The sequence below is a fragment of the Rissa tridactyla genome, chromosome 21 (assembly GCF_028500815.1).
Source record: "Rissa tridactyla isolate bRisTri1 chromosome 21, bRisTri1.patW.cur.20221130, whole genome shotgun sequence".
In the NCBI taxonomy this organism is placed as follows: domain Eukaryota; kingdom Metazoa; phylum Chordata; class Aves; order Charadriiformes; family Laridae; genus Rissa; species Rissa tridactyla.
Genome location: NC_071486.1, coordinates 370,421 through 394,467, shown reverse-complemented (window position 1 = coordinate 394,467; position 24,047 = coordinate 370,421). Strand labels below are relative to the sequence as shown.

Genomic DNA, 24,047 nt, shown 5'->3' with positions numbered 1-24,047 from the left:
TGTGCCACACCATTCCCTTTGTCTCAAAGCCATTTCTGTTCTGCACAGGCTTGGGGTTGTTGAAGAGGTAGGGTCTGTCTGGGGATCCCTGAAGTGTCCCAAGCCACCTGCAAACCTGCCATCCTGGGGCAACATGGCTTTTTTCGTGATGGTTTTTGATGTGTGTTCACAGCCAGGCTAGTCAGCGCCTGTTCTGGACCACATGAGATGCTGCGATTGCAGCTCAGAGGGGGGAAGAGAAGGAGGCACCAGCGGGGGTGGCCATTGGATAGGGTCCATCCAGCCAGGAGATGTGGCATGTGCAAAGCAAGGCCACTCTCGTCAGGCTCAATCCAGCCTACCTGTGGATGGAGACCAGCCATAGGCAGCACTGGGGCAGTGCGTGGGTGGGAGCGTCTGCAGGTCAACACGCTTGTGCAGGCAGGCGCTGGGCAGCACTCACGCCTCCGTCTGAGCAGGCAGGCTGTGGGCAGCGCTGGGTCCGCGCGCTCACGCAGGCTGGTTGAGGCTTGTCGAGAAACGGAGCAACGGGGTGGGCCACCCCAGCTGGTGTGGGGTCTGCAGCCAAGAGGATGCACCCAGGCATTTTGCCCTCCGCATTTTGGGGTGAGGCAGGCCCAGTTGTGGTTGTACTTGGAGTCTTTCCCTGTGGAGTTTGGTGTGGGATTCCTTCTTGGCTGGTACGCGCTGCTGCTGCTGCAGCATGTTCAGCCAGGAAAATAAGAGCCTGGCAATCCTGCTTGTGTGGCAGAGCATTTGATGAGGGATACATGTGCGAGGGTGGGATGTGGTATGAAGCCGTGCAGCGCAAGCTCAACCACATGGCCAGTTAGGGTGGTTGCTTCCTGGTTAATGGAGCTCCAGCCAGGGCGTTCGGAAGTGAGGGGCATCCAGGCAGCTCATGAGGAGGTCTGGAAGGATGGGGAAATTTCCCGTTTTCCAGAGACTCTGATTTAGCAGCATATTCTGCCACTCCACTTGAAAGCTCCAAGACTGGGATAGCATGGACTATGGAGTTAACTTTGCAAGGGAAGGACCTCAGCAGAGGAAAACAGCTTATGGAGCTGGTTTCTAATGATCCTAGGACTGAAGCACAGACCCAGGATCATCAGCCTCCACGGGGAGGGTGTGGGTTGGCCGTGCTGTAGAGCAGAACCCCTGGGAGAGGTGCACTTGGAAAGTCTCTTCTCAATCCATCAGTTGAGAAGACCTCAGAGCACCAGCTGCCACTGCTGAGCGTCCGTGCTGTCAGTCTGCACTCTTCTGAGGAGTGACAAAGAGGCCACATCTCTCCTTGCCTTTGCCTGGGGCCGGCTCAAGGCTTGGTGCCTGAAGGTCTCAGCATGTTCCCCTGTCTCATGATGTTTTGTTGGTAGTGGGGCAGCCTGGCTTTTCATTAGCTCTCTTCCAAGTCTCCACACACCTGCTTCCCCGGCTGTACCCCTGCATGGTTTCTGCACAGGCCTATCTTCATGGCCACTTTCCAGGTGGTTTTTGTGCAGTGCAGCAGCCGGAGGAGGCTGAGCCAAGAATCCGGTCCTGCTTCCAGTAGCTCTGGGATTCACTCCGAGGGCAGGGAGAGGACCATCTGCACGGGCAGGTTTACAGAGGAATTCCCAGGGTGTTTCCCACCCTTTTTTAAACATAAACTAATTCTCTGGAAAGACTGGGAAAGCACCAGGCCCCTTGTCAGCCCAAGATGTATGTGAGAGTTTACTTGTGGACATGCATATGACCGCAATTACCCCTAAAGCCCTATCACATTAAAATTAAATTATGAAAATTGTTACACTCCCCAGCTACCACCTCTCTCCTCGGGGGACACCTCTGTCGTCAGAGGTAAGATGTCTGATCCTGCTGTGAGTCAGCTCCTGAATACCTATAGGCTTCAGCTTGTCACGTTTGGGGCAGCCATTCCCAACTCTAGCCATGCCTGTCACTTGACAAATCCCAGCCATCCTGTGACACAGCACCCACATCTGTAGATGCAATGTGTCCTGAATATCCCTAGTGCCAAATGCTCTGAAACCTGCTAGTCCTGTCTTCAGATATGGAGAATACTAATTTTCTTCCTTATTGCAGCAGCGGCTTGTCTTTAAGGGTTTATGTCCATCCTCATCCATGTCCCCTTCAGGTAAAGTAACCTCAGTTGACTCCTTTAGTTCATCACCAGACTCCTGATCCTTCTCACTATTTTTAAATAAAGGAACTTGTTTTTCTGTTTCACTGGGCTGCAGGACTCAGTGTTTTATGCCTCCAGCACACCTCGGGTGCGGAAACAAACCTGTATGCAGGACCAGGAGCCCCAGGAGTTATGTTGGTCCTTGCGTGACAGCTGACAACCTGGATGAGCTCCCCCATCCCAGCGGGCTGCAGAGAGCACCCAAGGGATCGATCACTGGGGTTTACACTCCCCTTTCACAAGTGTGGAAGGAGAAGCAGGGCTGATGACTATGGACTTGCCAGGACACAGCTCACACTCTGCCAGCAGCCACCAGCCCCATGTCCTCCATGGGTGACACTCATCTCAGAGGGGTCCCACCAGCCTTGCAGCATGCCTCCTGTGGGAACTGGCTCTGGGGGCAGCACCGAGGAAGCTCGTGGTGCTTGGTGATCCCTGCACTTGGCCAATGGCCACGCCGAGCAGGCGGTGAGAAGATCACCCAGGAAAGTGAACATGGGAAGTATTTTGAGAACAGCGGGATGGTGGGAATCGGGTACCACAGGGTGATTAGAGGAAAATTAGGAGCTGATGGAGCAGAGAAGTGAGGCTGCCAGAGCGTTGAAGGCTTGGACTCTCGCACTGCCCCTTGCAGGCACCAGGACACTTGGGGCCACTTGTGCTGCCCGTGACCAGCTTTGCGGAGGAGATGCAGGAGGAGGGCATGGCCAGACGGAGCCACTTCAAACACACCCAGCCCCACCGGTGAGGAGGGGTGTGTGGGCACCCTGCACATCTCCGTGCCTGACATTCCCATGCTGCCTCCTGAGCCTTTTCTCTTCTAGACCGAATTATCCCAATTCCATTCTTCTCCCACCCCTGTAATTTCTATTCTAGATTCCCCACGGGCAGGAATCTGGCATTTCCTCATCCTTCTGCCCATTGTCCTCTGGCTGGTCTCCTGATGCCCCATGTCCTGCAGGGCAGGTCCCAGATGGGACAGCGTGGCCTGGCCAAAGCCTGCCCAGCATCAAGAGGTGCAGAAGGATCACAGCTGGTGTCTGCGTGCAGGGCTGTGTCCAGCCCAGCAGCCTGGCCCTGAGCCTTTGCTGGCTGTCAGAGGCCAACACTCCCAGGGAAGCCTGAAGGGTGACTTGCCCTCCCTGAGTCTTCTCCTCTCTTGATTTTCAACAAAGTCAGAATGGTTAAGCATAAGCTCGATGCTTTGCCTCTATTTGAAGCGAGGAGACAGGACTTTCCTCCCCGTTCCTGTCTTTTAATACCTGTCGTCCCAGCATTTCTCTGATCTTTCCTGCCTTATGGGCTCTTCAGATTCCCTATCCAGATATCTCCTTCAAGATCTGTGGGTTTTTTGTGCAGACTGAAGTTCAGAGAAAAGCACATGACTGTAGGAGTGGTTATACTGGTCCTAAGGGAGCAAGGATCTGATCTGGACGGGGACCAGTTTGGTGAGCAGCTTGTGTCACCATGAAAAGCAGTGCTCTGTACAGTGTAGTTTCATGGCAGCCCCACAGAACATGGACATAAATGGGGCAAAAACTGATGCACCCCAGTTACCCAACAGACTTCTGTATGCTGCATGAGACACACTAGTTTACACCAATTTACAGCTGGTTACACCCCCATATTTGTGTCATATCCATGGTATCCATAATGACAGTATCCTGTAAATGACAGCAGTTCCCCATTAGCCCCAAATGCCTCCCGCAGTCATCTGGGTTGAAGCTGCTCTTCTCAGTTTCAAAGTGCCAGGCTGCGTGAAGATCCCGTAGCAGCTGGCTTGCCAGGGGAGTCTTGCCCTCAGCAGGCTTGGATGGGAGCGGAGAAGGGCATCAAGGGAAGAGGGAACTGAGACATGTCTTGGGGAGAGAGCCAGGATTTTTGGTCATTCCCAGGGCACAAGGAGCAGGGCGAGACAGACCTGAGGTCTCTCTCTGGGCTCTGCTCTCCACCCCTGACCCCAACCAGTCTCTGAGGGAAGGTGCAAGGTGCGCTGCAATGGGCTGGGAAAGGACACCCTGCTCCCATGCTCAGTTCCTGCCTTGTTTTTTCTAGATAGTAAAATGGTAATAATATCACCTTTCCCTACAGGAGGTTTTGGTGATTCTATTGCTCTGCCAATAAGGTTGTGGTGCTGCTCTGCACTCCCACTCCTGTCCTGAGGAGGTAAGAGGAAAGGCAGAGTGGCCCTTGACTCTTCAGCAAGCCAGTGCCGGGAAGGACACATCTCCCCCTGGTCCCCGGGGAGATGGAGCAGATCCTGCTGAGCTGCTGTGGAGTCACCAGCCCAAACCAGGTCCCTGCTGCAGTGACCTGAAGGACCTGAATCATAACATGAAGGAAACACGTGGTGGCCTTCACCTGTCTTCTTCAGCACCCTCTGCTTTTCCTCACTCCTTTCTCAGTAGAGGAAATCAGTGAGAGTCCCCATCCTTGTCAAGAACCCTTCTAATGTGATTAAGCTTGATGGGCCTAAAGCCTGCCCTGGCAAAATTTCTAGTTCTGTTCCAGCAGATTCCCAGGGACCAACTTATCTTTTCCATATCCCTCACTGCTGGCCTCACTCTCATGGTGACAGAGAAATAGATGAGGGTGAATGATTGCTGTTGCTGAAGGGCACAGGCACCCACAACTGCATCCACCAGTGACCTCACTCCTGTCGAGCCCGTGGTATCATCAGAGCTTCTCCTGTAGTAAGAGCACAGGACAGCACAACGTACCCTGCAAACCTGGCCAGGAAAGCATCAGAGTCTTTGGAAAGGGAAATGTTCCCAGTGATATGAGGGCTGGCAGTTCCCTTGCTTTTAGGAAGCAGGATCTTCTTTAAATAAGAGGCCCATGGCAGGGCCTGGATGGGCCAGTCACTGTGTGCGTCAACCCTTCCTTCTCTGGCCTTGCAGCCGGGCTAGTCTTTTGCATACCTCCATGGGGAAGGTCGGGGGGTCAGAGTAAATTAAAAGCAGCCCTGCAGCCAGGGGGCTTGGTATGACAGCCCAAGTGCCACCCTGTGCCACTGGGCACAGTCTGGCTGAGAGCAAGGCAGGTTGTCCTGAAGCATGGGGACACCAGCTTCAGCTCTCACAGGAGAGCCAGGAGCAAGCTTCTCCATGCAACCATTTCCCAGATGGAAATGCTTTCCTTCAAGCCTCTCCTTACAATGGGGTCACTCGTGAACGTGTCCCACCCAGTGCTGCCCTGTGGTGGAGCATGCCGTGTGCCCGTGAGCCCGTCGGCACGCGGGCAGCGGGGCAGAGAGAGCAGCCTCCTCTCCTTGCTGCCACCCGCGGGGAGCTGGCTGGCTCCGGAAGGGAGGCATCGCTCTTGTGCTCTGCATCAGTAGTTATCTGGGCCTGACACAAATAGAAATTGATCAAAAGCGGCTTTAAAAGCTCCCGCGTTCCCGGAGTAGAAAGTTCCTCTTGTTGAAATTGGGTGGGAGAGCTGCGGTTTTTCCTCAGTTCCTTTGATTTGTTGCCTAATGCAGGGGATGGATAAATCTCTAAGCCCTGAGATTTAGGGCAGGATTCATACTTTACATCTTCAGAAGACGTAGTAAACAGCCCTATACTGTAATCCTGGGAGCAGGTTTGTACCTGCTCGCTCTGTATAAACTGGACCGGCTACAACAATTTCACATTGCGGCTGAGTTCAAAACATCCCCTTGGGGATGAAATGTTTATTGCAGGAGATTTTTAAGATGGTTCCTGAAAGGGAGAAAGGGACTCCCACCTCAATACCCTGCACAGAGGCTGCTGGACTGGCACACAGATGCAAAAAGCGATGTGACTGCATGAGCAGTTAGACACCCTGGACCGTAGGAAAATACCCCGGGGAGGAACTGGCTGGTAACCTTCATCACTCAGACCGTCCCCACTGGACAGAGGCGGGTGGCCTGCCCACAGTGACAAGGAAGCCTCTGTTTACCAGGGCTGGTGGCTCCCAGGCATGGCCTGATGTCTTCAGTGCTCCTGGACTCTGCTGCATGTGTCCCCATCACCCCCGTGGGCAGGCTGGGCTCGGGCTGAAGTCAGACTGTCCAAGGATCCCACCCTTCCCAGGGACAGGTCACTCCAGAGTCTTGCAGAAGCCTCCTGGGCCATGCGGAGGTTTGCAGCAAGGGCAGGTTGGTTGCAAAGAGGCACTTGAGCTGGGCAGAGCACAGGAGATTTTCAGAGCGCCTGCCAACGTGCAGATATCTGGACCTTTGCATTGCTCCAACACATCCCCAAGATGCTGCAGCAGAGCAGATGGGAGCCAGTTTAGGGTCTGGTGGACACCTCTGGGCGACACCACATCAGGGCATTTGGTGGGTTTTATGCAAAATGTGAACCTCAGCAGATCCTCCAGTGGTGTGCTTTCACACAGCATGGAGGGCTGTGGCCTGGAGGTGAACTGCTCGTGGTTTGCTGCAGCAGAAGCGAGGAAGCAGTGCAGGGCGGCGGGTGGTTCTTGGGGTGGGACACAGGTCCTTGCTCACCGTGGGGCACGTTGGCCAGTGTGGGTTTACGAACTGACACCATACTGCCTTGTAACTTTGCATCCCGCTCTGGATGGCTGCAAGTCCCCGTGCATGGCCAGTGCTGAGGGGCTGGGGGAGGCGGGGGCGGTGGTGGCTCTGCAGAGGGGAGCGAGTTACTTACAGAATCTTCAGGCTGTAGAGGCCAGAGAAAGCTTCTCCTGGGATCACGGAGATCTGGTTTCCAGAGAGGCGTCTGCAGTGAAAAGAAGAGCCAGTAATGTGTCAACATCCTTGTAATGACAGTCCCTTGTCTGCTTAACGATTCGTGCACCCTGCCACAGTCCCCTTGGGGAGGAGGCTGCGACACCTGAAAGCTGAGCCATGGTTGTGCGCTTGGGCAACCTTTGCATGTGATCCCCTCTTACAGCTTGAGGAACAGGCAAAGCAAATAATGGCTTGTTGCTCCCACCAGACCTGAATCCACTGTTTTTAGCATCTGGTGACAGCTCATGGCTCGAGTCACGCCCTGGATACCCACAGGGGACCCGGCTCCATAGAAATTACAGCACAGGCAGCCTGGGAGAGGGGCCTCGGCTCAAGGGCAGTGACCAACGTACAGACCCTGTTCCACGCTGGATGCCTGGCAGTGAGGGTGGAGCAGGGGGAGAGCTGTTTTCTATTCATGCATGGATCCTGGGAGGACTATCCCTAAATCATGGATCCTTATCTGTCCCTTTGTCTGTATGTGGTCTGTTTCTGCATCCTGCAGGTTCCCCTTCGTCCTGTCCATCAAAGCTCGATGACACCTGATTTACCTCCACTCCTTTATTCCCAGCCCTGCTTTGACATGTGTGATCACAGCTAAGGCCCAGTTCCTTCAACAGGGAGTTTGGTATTGCTGCTGTGAGGGGAGACAGGAACAGGCTGGAGAAGGGCAGTACCATGCAGAAGCCACAATAGAGACAGCTCAACTGAATATGGTCTCCAAAACCAGGACAGAAAAGTCAGAAGTGGTTCTTGGATGATCTATGGCTGGAGAAAACCATAGGAGGGAAGATGAGGATAGGGAGAATGCAGCCTGGGAAGGCTGATGAATGAAGATGAATATGAAGAGATGGGAGAAGAAGACAAAGTGAAAAGCAGCATCACAAAGGAAAGCAGCACCATCGGGGACACAGAGCAAAGAGCAGGGGACAACATTCAGAACTGACTGAAAGAATTTATCCAAGGAAGCCTGTGGGATTCATCATTGTACAGCATCATCTGATCAGAGCGCTCCAATTTTAGCAAGGCCCAGAGCAGGCTGGGGCATTAACAGATATTTGGGTTTTTCACTGACATTGGAAACTGCATCAGTGTTACCATCACTTTCACTGTCGAGGACAGCAGCCCTGAGAGACCATGATGGAACCCTGTGGTGGAGCCAGGAGTAAAGTCCAGGACTCTGGAGTCTAGGCTTGACCTAAGGAGAATCTTCTCCTCCTCCTCCTGTTTCTCCCATGAAGACAAATGTGGACCAAGTCCCAGTGCCCATCAGCCAGAAACCATGAAGACAGGTTCAACAACCTGATTAAGGGTCCAAATTACTACTGCATATGTGCTATACCTTCTGATCCCCAAGTGGTTAAACAGAGGTCAAGGTTGGACTTCTCCACAGTCACAGGGTAAGAAACTTGTTGTCCACCTGATGGAGTGGAATATTGCATCTCCCAAAAGGAGACAGCGAACACCATTTGTGACGAGGCTCATCTTCACTCTCTCAGAAACTCTAAGCCAGGCCCAAGAGGTCGGGCACAGATGTTGGCAAGCTGGTTGTATTCATTTAGTGTTGACAAAACCCATTTCTTTTTAGATGTTTTGGCTGCAAAGGAGACAGGTGTCAAGGATGAGCAGCGTAATCCAAGCTGGAAGCAGAGTGCATTGCAGTGAGGACTCTGCAAAGGTCATGGAGAGAATCTGGGCTGTTCTGAGGAGCCACACTCACTGGTGGCGGAGCAGGCATGCGCGGGTGCCTGAGCTCTCTCCCTCTCTGTCTCTCCCCTCGGGAATCTAGAGAAAATTGCTCTCATAATTAGGCCTCCAACAGCATAAACAGCACAGGGTCGTCTCTTTAATGTGTGTGAGCAGGTTGTAACCTGCCTCTCTGCAGTATGCAAACCGCCTGGCAGGCTGGGCTATTTGTCACTTGGGGGCTGTGATTTGGGGTAATTGCTCCTTTTGATTGCTGATTTCCACATGGGAGGGAGTGCTGTCCAGGAGACTGGAGTGCTCGCCTGGAGGGGAGGTGCTCCTGCACAGCATCCTCAGCCCGCTCCCAGCATCCATCCTACCAGGCTGTTTGCTCTGCGGGGGGCTGTCTGTCCTCAACTCCCTCAGCTCCTGTCTGCCCCCATGCCTTCGCTGGCAGCAGTCCACATGTATTCATGGTTAAATGTGCCTCTCAACTTGTTTCCTGGCGGCTCTGCACCTTTATGTTCACTTTCCTGGGTGTGTTTGAGTGTTTGCCAGGTCCATAAATCTGGGACCTCCAGGATTAGCAGGAGAGGAGTGTGGAGGATGAATGGGACCTAGGCTGGGGCTCCTTGCCTTAGAACAGGCTGGTAGGGAGCCCCGCTTGTTGGTGAGACATATGCTGGGCCAGCTCATGGCTTCTCAGTACCAAGGGCAAAACAGAACATGAGGGGAAACCAGCTCTGCGGGACTTGTCCTGGTTTCACTGGGCACCATCTCTGCATGAATCTAGAGGCACAAAGCATCCCCCAGACTCAGGAAATGCAGCCGTGTCCCCCTGTTGCTGCTACTTCTGTCCTTGTCCCTGCCACACTGAGACCATGCCATGTCCATTGCTCACCTCTGGCATCTGTCTCCTCTCTCTCTAGCTTTACCTCCTCCCCGCTGCCAGGGCACTCTAGCTCCTCTCCCCAAGGTGTAGAGCTCCCTGCCAAGCCAAGGAGCAGACAGAGAGCGGGGCACCAGCCACAACCAATTTACTCAATCCACCTCCCAAGGCAATTGACAGTGCCATTAGGGTCCAAGATGGGCTCTGCTTGCTGGTATGCCTGCAGACTGGGAGGTGCGAGATGGCTGTGTTGATGCACGCAGGCTGAGGTTTTGCTTTCCTAGACAGGTACACGGCCCAGATGTGCACACAGGGTCTGGAGGCATGGACTCTGGGGTTTGCTGTGCCTCCCAGGACAGGAGCTGTGTGATGCTGTGAGTGTCAGGTGCCAGGTGCCCCAGGCAAGGGGGCACGGCTGCCCCATCTCTCCTAGAGCAGGCCAGAAATGGGATGTCCTCTCCAGCTGGAGGAGTGGCCACTGGGCAGAGATGCCTGCTTCCATGTCATTAGCTACTGTGCTAGTTTGCGTAAGAGACCCAAGACACAAGACTCCTTGTGTTTGACCCTTCCTCTGTCCATAGTCAGTTGGCAGTCTCCCTAGTGCTTGGTTCCTTCTGTCCCTCTCACTCAAAGTCTCCAGAAATCTCCCAGCCAGGCAGAGAGGCACCTGTTGAACACATCTCCAGAAGCCAGATCCCACAGGAATGGTTCCTTCCTTTCTATTTAAAAGTGAATAATACCATTTGAAGTGATGCTGCCTGTGAGACTTCTCCCGAGACGTCTCTTCATTTGCTTCTGTGGAGAAGACTGAAGCAAATAACCCCACCAAGAAGGACTGAGAGGTGGAATTCCCTCATGCCCTAAGCACACAGAGGGAAGAGGAGCTGCTCTTGCAGCTGGTCCACAGCACATGAGCTCTGCTCCAGGCCTGCTCAGGTCTCTTTTCAGGACAGGCAGACTTGATTCATCTGTACAGCCTGCCATCCTGGAGCTTACACTGTGAGGTAGGGTTGGGAGAAAGGGAAAGCTCTGGATTTAAAGTGACTGATGGAAGAGGGAGAGAAGGGGCAGGTGGAAGAGGAGGGTGGGACCCGCAGTTGGCTGGCTTGCTTTGGAAAGCTCTCGTGTTAGGTGGATTTTAGATTCTGCTCCCCCCTGGCCTACCCCACTCCCGTGATTTCTGGGAACATTCCTCCAGGCTTTGATCTGCATTCTCAATACACTCCAAGTTGGAACAAACTCATGGTTTACCACCTCATGGGTGCTGCAGTTCAGTTACCACAGGCTCCCACCCCCTCCTGTATCTTGGGCTTCTTGGTCATGCTACAACTTCCATGGCACACCCAAAGGCTGTTTGTTGGGCATGATCGCTCATGTCATGTGCTCAGGCAACATGATGATGCCCTTATCATTCGCATTAGGAGGCAGGAACATTGCCCATTGGCAGGACAGGACAAACATGTGTGTCCATATCCCAGTGGAATTTTCCCCTTGCCAGATGTTTATTGAGCATGTCAGCCTCCCCCTTTGATCTCCTGCTCTGGTTCATTTCTCAAACGCTAACACTGTCAAGGCAGAATCGGTGCCCAGATCAACTCTCTGCGCTCCTGTCTAAACAGTGTCATCACACCAAGACCACGCCATTCCCTGGGTGCACGGGGGACCAAGGGCTCCATGTATTGTTTGAGTTTGTTCTCATGCTGGTGCAAAGCAAGAATGATGCCAATTAAATCATGCAAGTGAAAACATGGTACATTCAAGAAAAGAGTTAGGCTTGGACTCTCCCTTCCCACACAGGAGTCTGCAGCTGGTCCTAGTCTCGTATCACCTGGAGGTGTCTCTAACGTGGTCTTTATTGCCTTGTTCCATCCCCGAGGAGGAGACTATGCGGGCCTGTTTCTAACTTTGCTTTCCATGCCCCCACCAAATACCTGTTCCAACTCGATAGATTGATGGCATTCGTTTCTTTTGTTTATGGTCCTCAAGCCAGTTTTCAACCCACACGAATGTTCATATGCAAGCTAGTTTGGATTCATTTGCCAAGTAAGATTTAATAAGACACAGCTCCTTAATGAACCACCCAGTACAGGACACTGAATGCTTTCAATCCATCCCCTTATATTGTAAATTGTCAAGGTTTTCAGGGGAGATTTGTTACCTCCAAGCCTTCAGAGCAGTTTTGACTTTTGACTCTACTCTGGGTGCCCCACTTTGGGTACCCCAGAACAGAGTTCGTAATTCCGAAGGCAGTTTTCAGGAAAATTGGGGCCAGCTATCCTCACTCGTAAGGACTTTTCAAATGCTAACACTATCCCCAGCCTAACTGCAGTAGAAAAAGAATTGAAATCTCTAAATTTTCACAACATTTTTAATTTGACTTGGGCTCCTTCAATACCTTGGCTTCATTTTTCAACGCACAAGACGGAAAAACCCCTAGAAGCCTTCCTTCCTTGTCCCCACCTGTACCTTGGCCAGCATCTGTTCTTGTACTATGCCAGATTGCACAGGGGTGGCCTTTGGAAGGCTTCATCAGAAGACTTGTCCTTTAACGCTCTCTCTCTGCTGTTGTCCACCCACTGAATCAACAACCAGTGTTGTCCTCTGCCACAGAACAATGTCAACTAGGAGGACAGAAAGTCCTGGCTGAAGCAGGACTTAACAAGTTGCAGAAAAGCCACAGCAGTGTGCTCCATTGCAGCATCCTGGTACCTTCTCAGACACAGGAGCTTGGCAGTGTCCTGGGGGAACCACGGCACCCAGACATTCAGAGGAGCCACAGCTCCTCACCTACAGCCATCTGGAAAGAGAGAGCTGTGTCAGGCAAGGTGGGTACTAAAGAAGCAGTGACGCTGCCTCCAAATCTCAACATGGCAAAGCAAGGTCATGGCCCTACAAGCATTTGTCTCACTGCAAGAGACCTCTGCAGCCTGCTTTGTCATGGAAACCCACCAAAGCTGCTGTCCTGGGAGTACCCTTCTCCAGACATGTTACTGCACTGCTCCAGGAAATGCTTTTCACCATGGTGCCAGCACACTTGAACATTGCCCAGAAATGTCAACACCCCTTTACACAGCAGAGATATCACTCCAGAAGGAGTCATGCCCCAAAGCCAGCACTATTGCAGTGCTGCCTCTTGCAAGAACGAGGTTGCCTTGGAATGAGACCCTGCGCTGGACAATACCCCCAAAGATGGGTGTTTCAGATGTGTGGGAGCTGCTGTGGGTGGTGGTGGGTGCTGCAGCAGCAGGCAGGGGCACACTGCAGCAGCGCTGGTGCTCCGTGACCCGCGATGGCTCCACCAGTCCTTGCACCCACGTGGGAAGAGGAGTGGGAAGAGGGAGGTGCAGGGGAGAAGGAGAGGGCTGACGTGGTCACATTCCCAGTATACATGACTGCTTTTTATTTTGTTTTGCTTTTATGCTGCTACTCGGCCTCCAGTCCCTTGAGCTGCAAGAGCTGCCCGGGAAAGGGAACAGCCCGCAAGGGGAGGCCACGGTGTGGGTCCTGAGCCCGCTGTGCCTGCATCGATGCAGAGGCACTCCCCGTGACGCTGAGTCCCTCTGCCCTCGGGGCCTGAGAAGAGGCAGGTGAAAGAGCCAGTGGCTGGGAAGGGGTCTGATCTTGCCGCTGTGCCCCGAAGCAAGAGGTGAATGGCAATGAACACCTGCCTTTGGCTGCAGTTTCTCTTCTTGGCACCAAGTGCTCGTGTTTGGATTCAAAGTGCGGTAACAAAGCCCTTGCCGGCGAACACATTTCAACATGTTATTATTCCCAGGCTGGCTTTCAAGATCCTCTTTCTATTCCTTCTGTACTGATTGCTCTTGTTTCTCTTGGCTCCCAGCTCTGGCTTTTCAGGCTTCATTAACTGGAATTTATTAGCAACTTTAAACATTCTTCCTGCTGCCAAAAAGAGAGAAAGAAAGAAAGAAAGAAAGAAAAGAAGGAAAAAAAAAAAAAAAGAAACAAAGAGGAGACACACTAAACTCCGGGCTGCTCCCTGCCTGTGTGAGGCCCAGGTCTGAACACCTCTGTCACAGGAGGCTTTCTTTGGAGGGAAGAAAGGTGAGTGCCTGGGCTGGGACCGTGTCTGATCCTGGGCTGGGACCCTGTCTGTCTGATCCTGGCGCAGCGGCTCCGGTCCCTGCGATGTTTCGCTGCTGGAGCTGGAAGCTGGTGGTGGCAGAGGAGAGCACAGACTGATGGAGCGCCGTTGGAGAGCAGTCCTTGGTGGCATTGCCTCTTCAAAACTGGCTGAGACTGGAGAATCTGGTCTCTTGGCAGTCTCTGAGCATGAGTTTTAATTGCCTCTGCAACACCTTCCTGAGCAGCTCGCAGTAAAACCTAATGACTAACAGGTCCCGGCACACCTGAGAGGCCTGTTCTTGTCACCGGATGGATGGGTAAATAGAGACACTGGCAGGGAAAATTGCTTCACTGGGACCACACAGTGAGCTGGAGCAGTCCTGGTGCCCTCACCTGTGCCCTAACCACAGCGTTGACTCCGATCCCTTGTGTGACACAGCCGTTTGGTCTCTGGAGGGGAGCTGAGCCAATGCAGAAATGCCCTGTGGGACACAGCCCGGCTGGACATCATGGTGTGGCCTGTGTGATTGTTTCACTGTTCTCAAGACCCTCAAGTGCCACCCTGCTCTCACTTGTTCCCTGCATGCCCCCACCCGGCATGGGTACCTGCGGAGAACTAACATACTCAGTGCTCAGGTGGATCCAGCCACCTGGATTCGCAGTGCTCCACAGCAGCCTGAAGGCTGTGCAACATGGCACATTTGTCCTCAGTGTCCATGTCACACACACGCTTCATCTACCCCTTTTTGCAGCTTGCTTTCCCCTTCCTATTATTTCTGTTCCTCGGTTGAACCCCAGCTCCACGCATGAGTTGAGCCTTGAGTCCAGCTGATCTCTGACCATCACGAAACACTCCACCTTCATGGGGAGCCCAAGAAGGTGCAAAAATAGAGGCACAAAAAGAGAAGGAATCATAAAAGGTGTGAAACTCCAGCTCTTCTCCAAGCCGCTGTGACCCTGGGCTACTGGGACTAGATCTAATGAGAGAATGTTGGCAGCAGCAGCACAGCAGGAGAGAGGAACTATAAGGAGCTCACGGAGGAGGCAGAGGAACATGGACTTTCTCTGACTGCCAGAGAGGATGAGGATTACAAGTCATACTCATATGTATTCAAAGGCCAGGGGTGTCAGGAGTTTCTAGGATGTTTCTGAGCCTTAGACCAAGGTAAAAATGTCCTTAACACAAAAGAGTTTCCAGGGGACTGTGTTGAATTTGGCAAATATTTTTGGCTGAGGAACCTGAGATTTTTTTCCAGAATGTTCAAGCATCTTATTTAAGGCATCTTTGCAATAAAGAAAATACCATTTGAAATACCATTTTCTTTTCAAGTTTGACCCAAAGTAAAAGACTAAAGGTTAAGAAGTAATATGGAAATCAAAACTTTCTGTTTCGGGTAGGGAACTCTCTTGGGTTGACCAAAGCCCCAGAACATCAATTTTGGTTCACCCTGAGCTGAATTTCGACAGTTTCATCTTCAGTTGCTCCATCCTCCAGCCTGTTACTCACCCAGTTTATCAAGGATGTAACAGGGACCACAGGGTACGAGGCAGGTTGGGGCTGTAAGGTCACCCAAAATCCCTGGAGATGAGAAGCCTACTGAAAGGTTTCCATCTGACCGAAGACAGTCACTTACATCAAGGATGGGCTGCAGCAGAGCCCTCTTCTGTCTTGTCAGCCCTTCTCTGACGGCAGGTCAGGCAGGCAGGTCTTCCTCCTCCCCAAGAGGCACTAACACTGAGACACCGTGATTGCCCCTCATTGCTCAGCAGGGTTTTCTGGTCTTCACCGACTCAGCATAGAATCATAGAACCATAGAATCTGTTGGGTTGGAAGGGACCTTGAAAGGCCATCTAGTCCAACCCCCCTGCAGAAGCAGGGACATCTTCAACTAGATCAGGTTGCTCAGAGCTTCATCAAGCCTGGCCTTGAATGTCTCCAGGGATGGAGCCTCCACCACCTCTCTGGGCAACCTTGTCCCAGCCTTGCTCTCTGGGCAAGCATGCTCCAGCATGGGCAGTTCTTCCATGAGGAGAGTAGCGAGAAGGCTTGGTCTCATGTGCTACATGTCACCCCAGTAGACCCAAGGGAATATGCTCAGGGTAGATGAAATCTGCAGAGATTTGGGCTGTGAAACCTGAACAAACTTCTATTGAGGACATGTAAACAGGCAGGATTTGTTTGCTTGGTTCTTGTGTATGTCCCAGCACAGAGGATGATCCCATCCCAAATGTAATAGTCCTGATGTAATGTTTTGGGATGAAAGTTTGATAAAGATATAAATGAAAAGAGCAGTAGAAGTGTCAGGCAATTGTATTACTGGTCATTGACAGCTCTGTGAATAACCATAGAACCGTAGAATCGTTTATGTCTGAAAAGACCTTTAAGATCACTGAGCTCAACTGTTAATGTATATGCACACACTGTCCCTGTCTAGATGCTGTTCTTGAAACAATCAATTTAGATTTCTGATAATATATAAAAATCCTTTCATTTTTGATTTCCATAAATAAACTTACTGTATTACTGCTACCAAATTCAAGCATGAACTTGGGTACGCATAGCTGTACAATGCTACAGTTCACAATTCTTCTCCTAACTGTGAAGTTTTTCCTAGTCAAAATACTTTCACTTTCCGAATGAGGACTCGTGGCATGTTGAACCTCTAGTAAAATGTTCTCTAACAACTTTCAATTATTTTTCAGATTTTCCTGTTTAAATTTTTCCTCTTCATCTGCTTCATTCATGATTATTTTTGGCTCTGGGAAGCTGGCTCTTTTGGAGCCTATGAATAGTTATTCATTGCCGGTTGAGACTGTTCCGTTTGTACATGACACGTAATCAGGACACAATTGCTTGCAGCAAGACAACTGTTAATTGCATACAACAGAGTATGGTCTCTGCATGCGAAGAGCTCTACTATCCCCAGTGAATGCTTTGGGTGTCCACACTTCAACACAAACATTGACAAAATGGAAAGAGAAAGGCTGCAAGATGGATGCAAGGTCTTGAAGAACCCACCACCTATGAGTAGCTCGAGCTCCAAAGCTCAAGAAGGATAAAAAATGACTCCTGCTCTGTCTGTAAATGCCTACGGGGGAAGGGAGTTTGGGCAGCGAGGGTCCTTACAAGTCTAATGAATAGAAACTACAGGCAGATGAAGCGACATCTGAAGTCAAAAGCCTATGGTACGATTTGATAGTTATGCGATCTGACCTGTTATGGGAATAATGAGCATCGGTATCTGGTCTGGTCTCTTCAGTCAAGACTAAATGTTCAGAGAAGATTGTCTTTGCATATGTGTGTCCACCTAAGTGTGTACGCTCGGCTGCAAACTCTTTTCTAAGGGCACAGACAGGACTTTCTGCTTGTGACAGCAGTGCCTGGGCGCTGCATGCAGCCACACAGCGCAGAGGCTCCAGTCAGTGAGGGGTCAGGCAGGTCGGCTCCACAACCCGCACACATCATTGGCGTCACACTGCACTACTGGGTGCGGAGGATACAGGGTCGCTCCACTGTAGAACACGTGGGATAGTACATCTGGGAGATGAAAATGCCTCCTTTCAGGGTACTGAAAATACCTTCTCTGTAGGAATTTCTGACATTTTGGAAACTAACGTTTTTGAAATGTCCATGTTGTGTGTGGCGGTGGCCGCAAGAGCTGATTCAGGAAAATCAAAGTGTTTCATTTAGACAGAATAAGCTGTAATAAGTGTTATATATCCAGTAAGTTTACAACACATACATCAAATGCAGCATTAATATTAGTATTTCATGCAATGTACTAATAGTGTTTTGAAGAAACTGCGTTTTCCAACAGTAGCTATTGTGTTGAAAGGAGCAACAGCATGAGAATAACACCTGGAGGTATTTCTCATGGTCAAGTGGAATAAGACCATCAGGTGCAATTTATCCATGCAGAAATGGCCAACCTCAATCCTCTGCCCCCCAGGCTCCCATTTTTGGGACTCCTAAGGGATTCCAGTGGTTTCTAATGCTGGTGGTTAGTTTACACACTTTCAGAAGTGGAGCCACTCCTTCACTGACACACAGCCACATGCCGATCCCTGGGGATTGCGATTGCCGCCGTGTCTGAGTGTGCCTGCTCAGACCGTGGCACACACTGGTGCATGACGGGACACCCCAGCCTCCAGGGCAAATTTTTTGGACTTCAGTTGCCCAGGCTCATTGCCATCTGAACTGCAAAGTGCCCAGGAGCTAAGGTGTCTCTGGACGGCAGGAGGCTGTGAGAGGGACCCTGTATGCAGAAGGGTGAACGAAGCTCCCTGTTTGCTGGCTCTGCTCCAGGGTACAGAGCTGGTTTTTGCATAATGGATTGGGTCCTCTTTAATTTTGGCTTTTGGCACGTGCACCATTTCAGCCTAAAGGTAATGACCTCAGTCAAGCTCCTAAGCTAGAGTAGCAAATAAATGATATACCAGCGTGCAGCCTCCTTCCATCTCAGCCTGTAGCCCCAGTGACAACACTGGAGGTGGCTACCAGAGCCACAGATGCCATCTGCAGTGTCCCCACCACCCCCCTGACCGTGCTCTGCCCGGTGCAGCCGCTCCATACTTACAGCTCCTCCAGGAAGCGCAGGTGATGGAGAGTGCTGGGCTGCAGCTGGCTGATGTTGTTCATGCTCAGATCTCTGGTGGGGAAGAAAGAGAGAAGTCTCCGATCAGTCACACTGTGGTTTGCACAGATTAAACCCCAATGCCAGGCTCTGTGTCCCCTTTCTACCAAGAGGGAAAATGAGAAGCTCCTGAGAAATATTTCAGCATGAGCATCTTAAGACAGCCCAGGTTCTGCCTGCAAAGGGATGGAGAGGAGTAACCAGAGAGAGACACTTGCTCCTTCAGGGGGGTCTGCCTGAGCTTCTCCAGGTTATGGAGCAAGTTAGGACATTTCCTAACAGCACAAGTAGTATTAGTGTCTTAGAATTTTTGGAGAGTGATCATGAAGCCCAGTGACATTGTAGTAGGACAGTACGTCCTTGGGCCCAAGAGTATCTTTCTGTGACCACTGGTCATGCCAGCCACCACAGGGAGCTTTTCCAGTGCATGGATAGACAGCTGATTTTGAGGAGAGAGAGCAAGCCATGGAATCATAAAATCATAGAATCATAGAATTGTTTGGGTTGGAAGGGACCTTAAAGATCACCTAGTTCCAGCCCCCCTGCCATGGGCAGGGACACCTCCCACCAGACCAGGTTGCTCAGAGGCCCGTCCAGCCTGGCCTTAAAAACTTCCAGGGGTGGGGCTTCCACCACCTCTCTGGGCAACCTGTTCCAGTGTCTCACCACCCTCATGGTGAAGGACTTCTTCCTAACGTCCACTCTGAATTGACCCATCTCAAGTTTTAATCCATTCCCTCTAGTCCTACCATTACCCGACATCCTAAAAAGTCCCTCACCAGCTTTCTTGTAGGCCCCCTTAAGATACTGGTAGGCCATTATAAGGTCTCCTCAGAGCCTTCTTTTCTCCAGACTGAACAACTGCAACTCCCTCAGTCTGTCCTCATAGGAGAGGTGCTCCAGCCCTCAGATCATCTGTGTGGCCCTTCTCTGGACATGTTCCAGCACATCCATATCTTTCTTGTAGGAGGGGCTCCAGAAGTGGATGCAGACCCAGGTGGGGTCTCACGAGAGTGGAGTAGAGGGGGAGAATCACCTCCCTTGACCTGCTGGCCACGCTTCTCCTGATGCAGCCCAGGATACGATTGGCTTTCTGGGCTGCTACTGCACACTGACAGCTCATGTGGAACCTCTCACCAGCACCCCCAAGTCCTTTTCTTCAGGGCTGCTCTCAAGCCAGTCACCACCAGAAGGTGTACATTCTATTGGACAAGCCTGCTCTAAACCAGAAAAAATAGAGAACAACGCCAGGAACGAGGGCTGGAGGTCATCTCCGTGGGTGATGAAGTCTGAGTTTGTGGGGTGGGAGGAATCTGATTGTGTTTATCTCAGTCTTTGTAATTTCCAGCTAAAGGCTCACCTCCTATCTGCTTAGGGTCTGACAGACCCTCACAGAAGAGACTCTGCCACAGCCCAAGGGGTCCAGGGGGTCTGATGAGTCTTAAGCCCTTAGCACGATACAGAGTCACTGTGAGCTGCCCACTGCAGAGCTGTCGTCGTCTTAGGATGTAAGAGTAGCAAAGTCTGCAGCAAACGGTGCATTAGACCAGCTGGTAGTCGGTAAAAACAAGAATGCGTCTGGATTCTGGGGCTCTCCGGGAGGCCTGATACTGGATAGCTGCAGCCCTGCCCTCATGAGCAGCTGCACATGAAGAAAACTGTGCTTGTGACCCAAGTCTAGAGCAAGCTGTGTCCAGGCGACTGCAAGAGAGCACTGAGCTTTAGAACTACAAGGAAAAATGAGGCTGAATCAAAAGCTGGCGTGGTTGGGAATGAAAGGGCTATGATCCCTGCCAAGCAAAGCAATCCCAGTCAAATGCCATCAGAGGCGCTGGGTAGGCTCGTGTGAGGCAGAAGGGGCTAGTTTTGATCATTGTGTACAGACAGGACACCACTTGGCTCCTTCAGACTGCCTAGACTAAATGGCAGACAGATGTCTCCCTTGTAATGTGAGAATAAGGAGGTACAACATGAAAATAAAGGCATTTTGCTTTACTCTTTCCTGCAGTAGATATCACGGACTCATGAGCCTAAGGAAGGATGTAACCCCCCCAATATCAGTGGGAATCTGTCTTGGTGTTGCACAGATGCGTGGAGGAAGGAGGCTGGTGCCAAGGACAAGGACTGAAGCACGACGGGGAAAAGTCCCTTAGCAAACCCCAGCCACTCAAGAGGGACCTCTCTGAGCTGCCTGCTGTCTGCACAGCACACCCACGTGAACTGAGATCCGGCAGACCCGCAGGTCACATATCAAACGCCCTGGAGCACCACGGGCTGGATTTGGGCTCTGGATAGGAAATTGCTTCAATGAAAAATAGGTTTATTGAAAAAATTACTCTAATTCCTTTGTATTCTTCAGTGAGAAAATTCCAGAGTTCTACTAGTAAAGAGGCTTAAAGAGTTTGAGGATGTGGGTTTCTTCATTTTGCACCATTTTCCACAAAAAAAAACCCAAACCACTTTCTGACCAGATCTTTTTGGCACTGGTGGCAGCAGGTTACACCTAGGGAGGATCTGAAGCCTGCCTTTGCAGTTTCTCTGGAGGTGTGTCCTGTGACAAGACTGTGCAGTTTCATGAGCCGTATTTGAAGAGAGTCCTAGCAAAGTTTGGTTTTTTCGATTTGTAACTCTCTGCCCTCCAAAGAAGTGGCAACCAGATCCCCAAACGGCCTATGAGAATTCAAAATTCTGTTTTCAGAATGAATGCAAAAATAAAGTTATTGTCTGCATTGTTCTGTGTGCAACACTTCATTCTATACTTGGATAATCCTGTGATACAATAGAAGGGTTAAAATATTATTTTGTGCTGCTTCTATTTTTATTTTTAAATCCCTAAGGGCGGTTGCTACTTAGCACCCATTAAAACATCTTTTTTTCCTACATCAAAGTGTCTCCTGTTTATGTTGTAATGAATCGGCTTGATGTTTTGACATGTTGTGAAACAATGTAAAAATAACGAAAAATAATGTAAAATGAAAGGCTATGAAACAAAACACAGATCTGAAACATCCAAGATCTTGAAATTCCAAGGCATATTCCTTAAGTTGCCTTCTGCTGGCAGCGTGGGGAATACTCCTTACTTGCCGCAGGAGACACTTTTCAAATCTCATTGAACTGCATTTCGGGTGCCCAGCCCTTTCCTAGGCACGCTGGGGACAGCCACATGTCCCACACCCCTGGGCGGGCGGCCAGGGGCTGCAGGGATGTGCAGACCCCATCAGTCCTACCCAGCAGCACGTCAGTATGTGGCTGGTGGTAATCGGGAGGCCAAAGATGTTTTGACCCCTTCTTTCTCCACCTTGATCCATACCCTGAAGAGGAACAAAATACACTGGTTTCTGAAGAAATCTTCCAACAGGCAGAAGAGAAATACCATTAGCCCATCACCCCGACAGCCTCACAGCTCCACATTGCACGACTTTTCGTTAAATGCTCCCCTCCCTCACCCTCTTGCACCCCTGGGGCTCCTGGCCATGTACAGGTCTGAGGGAAGCAGCTCTCTCCCACCATCTCCTGGGGCGGTGAAGAAAAATCCAACCCTGATTTCCAAGGCTATTGCATGGGGAACATTTTGGGTCATTTTGTTTAAAGCTCACTGATGTTTTGGGTGTTTGACTGGTCTGGTGCAACATGTTTACACTCACAGTACTGAAAAGATGAGACGCATAGTGCAAAACCCCTGGTAGTGATCTGCTAGCTAATGAGCAGTGAGGCAAATATGGTGCCAATGACTCCGCTCTAGGACTATGTTTACCATTAACTCTCCAGCGTGATCTCCCATGGGGGCCACACACCAGCTTCTCTAGAGCAATGGACATCACACCTGGCTTGGTGTGGTGGAGTTCCTGGACACACTCCATGATGCGAGGACAGCATGGAGGGGGTGGTGCGAGGACAGATGGTGTGAAGGAAGAACGAGTTCCTCCAAGGGTTGGAAATGAACTTCCTGAGCAGAGTCCAAGGCTCAGGGATTTTGCTAGCCACAAAAGTACGAGATGTTTCTCCACAGGCTGTCCATGCTTGTGTGAAAGCTGAGGCACAGGATTCTTGCCTGAAGTGTTGTGGGAGTAAATATTTAACTTATTACTCATGTAAAGATGTTGTTGACTTGTTGCTGTGTTTTCCCAAGCTCATGCTATTCCTCTTAGTAAGGTTTCTTGTGTTATGTACATCCCCAGTGCATGCAAGAGTGGAAACGCTTCCTGTCAGGGTAATCAGGGACACTATTTATCTTTTCAAGTGTTTGAGGTTGGTTACTTCAGCTAGCCACATTTAGTTAATTTTAAAAGGAACCCAAGGTATTGGAACTTCGTTAGGTTTTTTTTTTTTTTCAGCAACATCTGGCAGAAGGATTAGAGATTCGTGGACTAAATGGATTAGGGACTTCTCTGACTTTTCTCAGCGCTGTCATTGACTTTGACTTTCCAAAATAGCTCTCTCTTTTGAGTGACTAGCCTCCAGCGTCACATCCAGGAGTCAAACAAGTGTTGGGTCACTCATATCTATGTATGGCTATTGTCATTTGCACTGAAGAAACCACTACAAAGATGAGGGACCATACCACTGCAGGCATTATAGAAATGTACACAGAACATAATTCAGATCCCAAAACCCCTTAAACTCTAAAAAAAATCAGAAAGGTAGCAGAAGAAATGGGGTGCTACAGCTTCACCCAGGCTTGCAATGTGGGACCAGCAAAGGAACTGTCTGGATTCTTGCCTTTGAGTTCATGAGACCTCACTGCACTGGGACAAGCCATCCCTCTCCTGTCCCAGAGCTCCTGTGTTCCTCCTTCCCCAGCGACTGGCCTGTCCTCTCTGCAAGCTACCAAATAAAAGCAGGAAAATTTTTGCTGTCAAATCATTTTGTGTGGATATGGCCTGAAATGTTGAGAGTAAAGTGAACTACTCTAGTACTCCTGGAACCGAAACTCTTCTGGTATCGCCCCCATTTACCCATGAAGCAATGTCTTTTAAGGCCTTTTGCATTAGGTGTTGAAATCACCTACGCTTTCCAATGGCGCTGCACCAAAGCCATCATGGCTATAATTAGTGTGATTTAACATCCCCCCCTTCCCCAACTAATTCTAAACTTTTATCGTAAGCATTTCTAACTTGTACCTGCAGGAAAACTGAGACACAGTTCATGGAAACTTAGCTCATGTGATTCAGCCTCAGACCTTACAACTACTCTGGCCCTCGAGGGGTTCCTTAAATTATTCGCTTTGATGTCGCCTTCTTTCATGAACAACCTTTGATTATTCACTGATTAGCTGATCTTCCTTACCAAAAAATGATGTGACACATACCATGCTTTGGGTACTCCAGTAGGACTGTCTGCCATGCTATTTAATAGCGCTAGGAGCTGGTTACCACATTGTTTTAGTTGAGGGATGATATGAGCTTTAAAGATCAAAGGAATTTATCTTTGGCATAATTGCTTAGGCCGGTAGGATGCAGGCAGTGGTGCTGGTGCTCTGAGACCTGGAGCCACGGATGTTCCTGTGGGGAGCAGCACAATCCCAGCAGACTCTGCCCAGCGCTGGTGAAGGCACCTACGGGACCTTGTAGAAGTGTATGTTCTTAGGCCAAAAGGTAGGTTTTTTACACTTCAATACTGAAGCGTAGGTCTGCATGAAGGGCACCCTGTGATACTTGCCCAAGGTAGGCCTAAGCAACGTCCCCAGGATGTATCTCTAGGGACAGCAGGACTGATGTGTCTCACACAAACTCAAGGTGCCTTTAGAACTGCTCACAAAACTGGGGAGAGATGAACCCTGCCCATCACCGCAGAACTCCTGATACACCTCTTCCCAGACCATAGGCAGACTGTAAGTGTTTCCCCAGGGTG

At 50.6% G+C, this 24,047-nt stretch overlaps 1 protein-coding gene across 1 annotated transcript in view; it reads right to left on the bottom strand.

Moving 5' to 3' along the window:
* LGR6 (leucine rich repeat containing G protein-coupled receptor 6) overlaps nucleotides 1-24,047 on the bottom strand; it is a 149,610-nt gene that overhangs the window by 78,323 nt on the left and 47,240 nt on the right. Inside the window, exons 2-3 of the mRNA XM_054181275.1 lie at nucleotides 18,141-18,212; nucleotides 6,823-6,894 (exon numbers count right to left, since the gene is read on the bottom strand). Of these exons, the coding sequence (XP_054037250.1) occupies nucleotides 6,823-6,894; nucleotides 18,141-18,212 (144 nt within the window). The remainder of the gene's footprint in view (nucleotides 1-6,822; nucleotides 6,895-18,140; nucleotides 18,213-24,047) is intronic.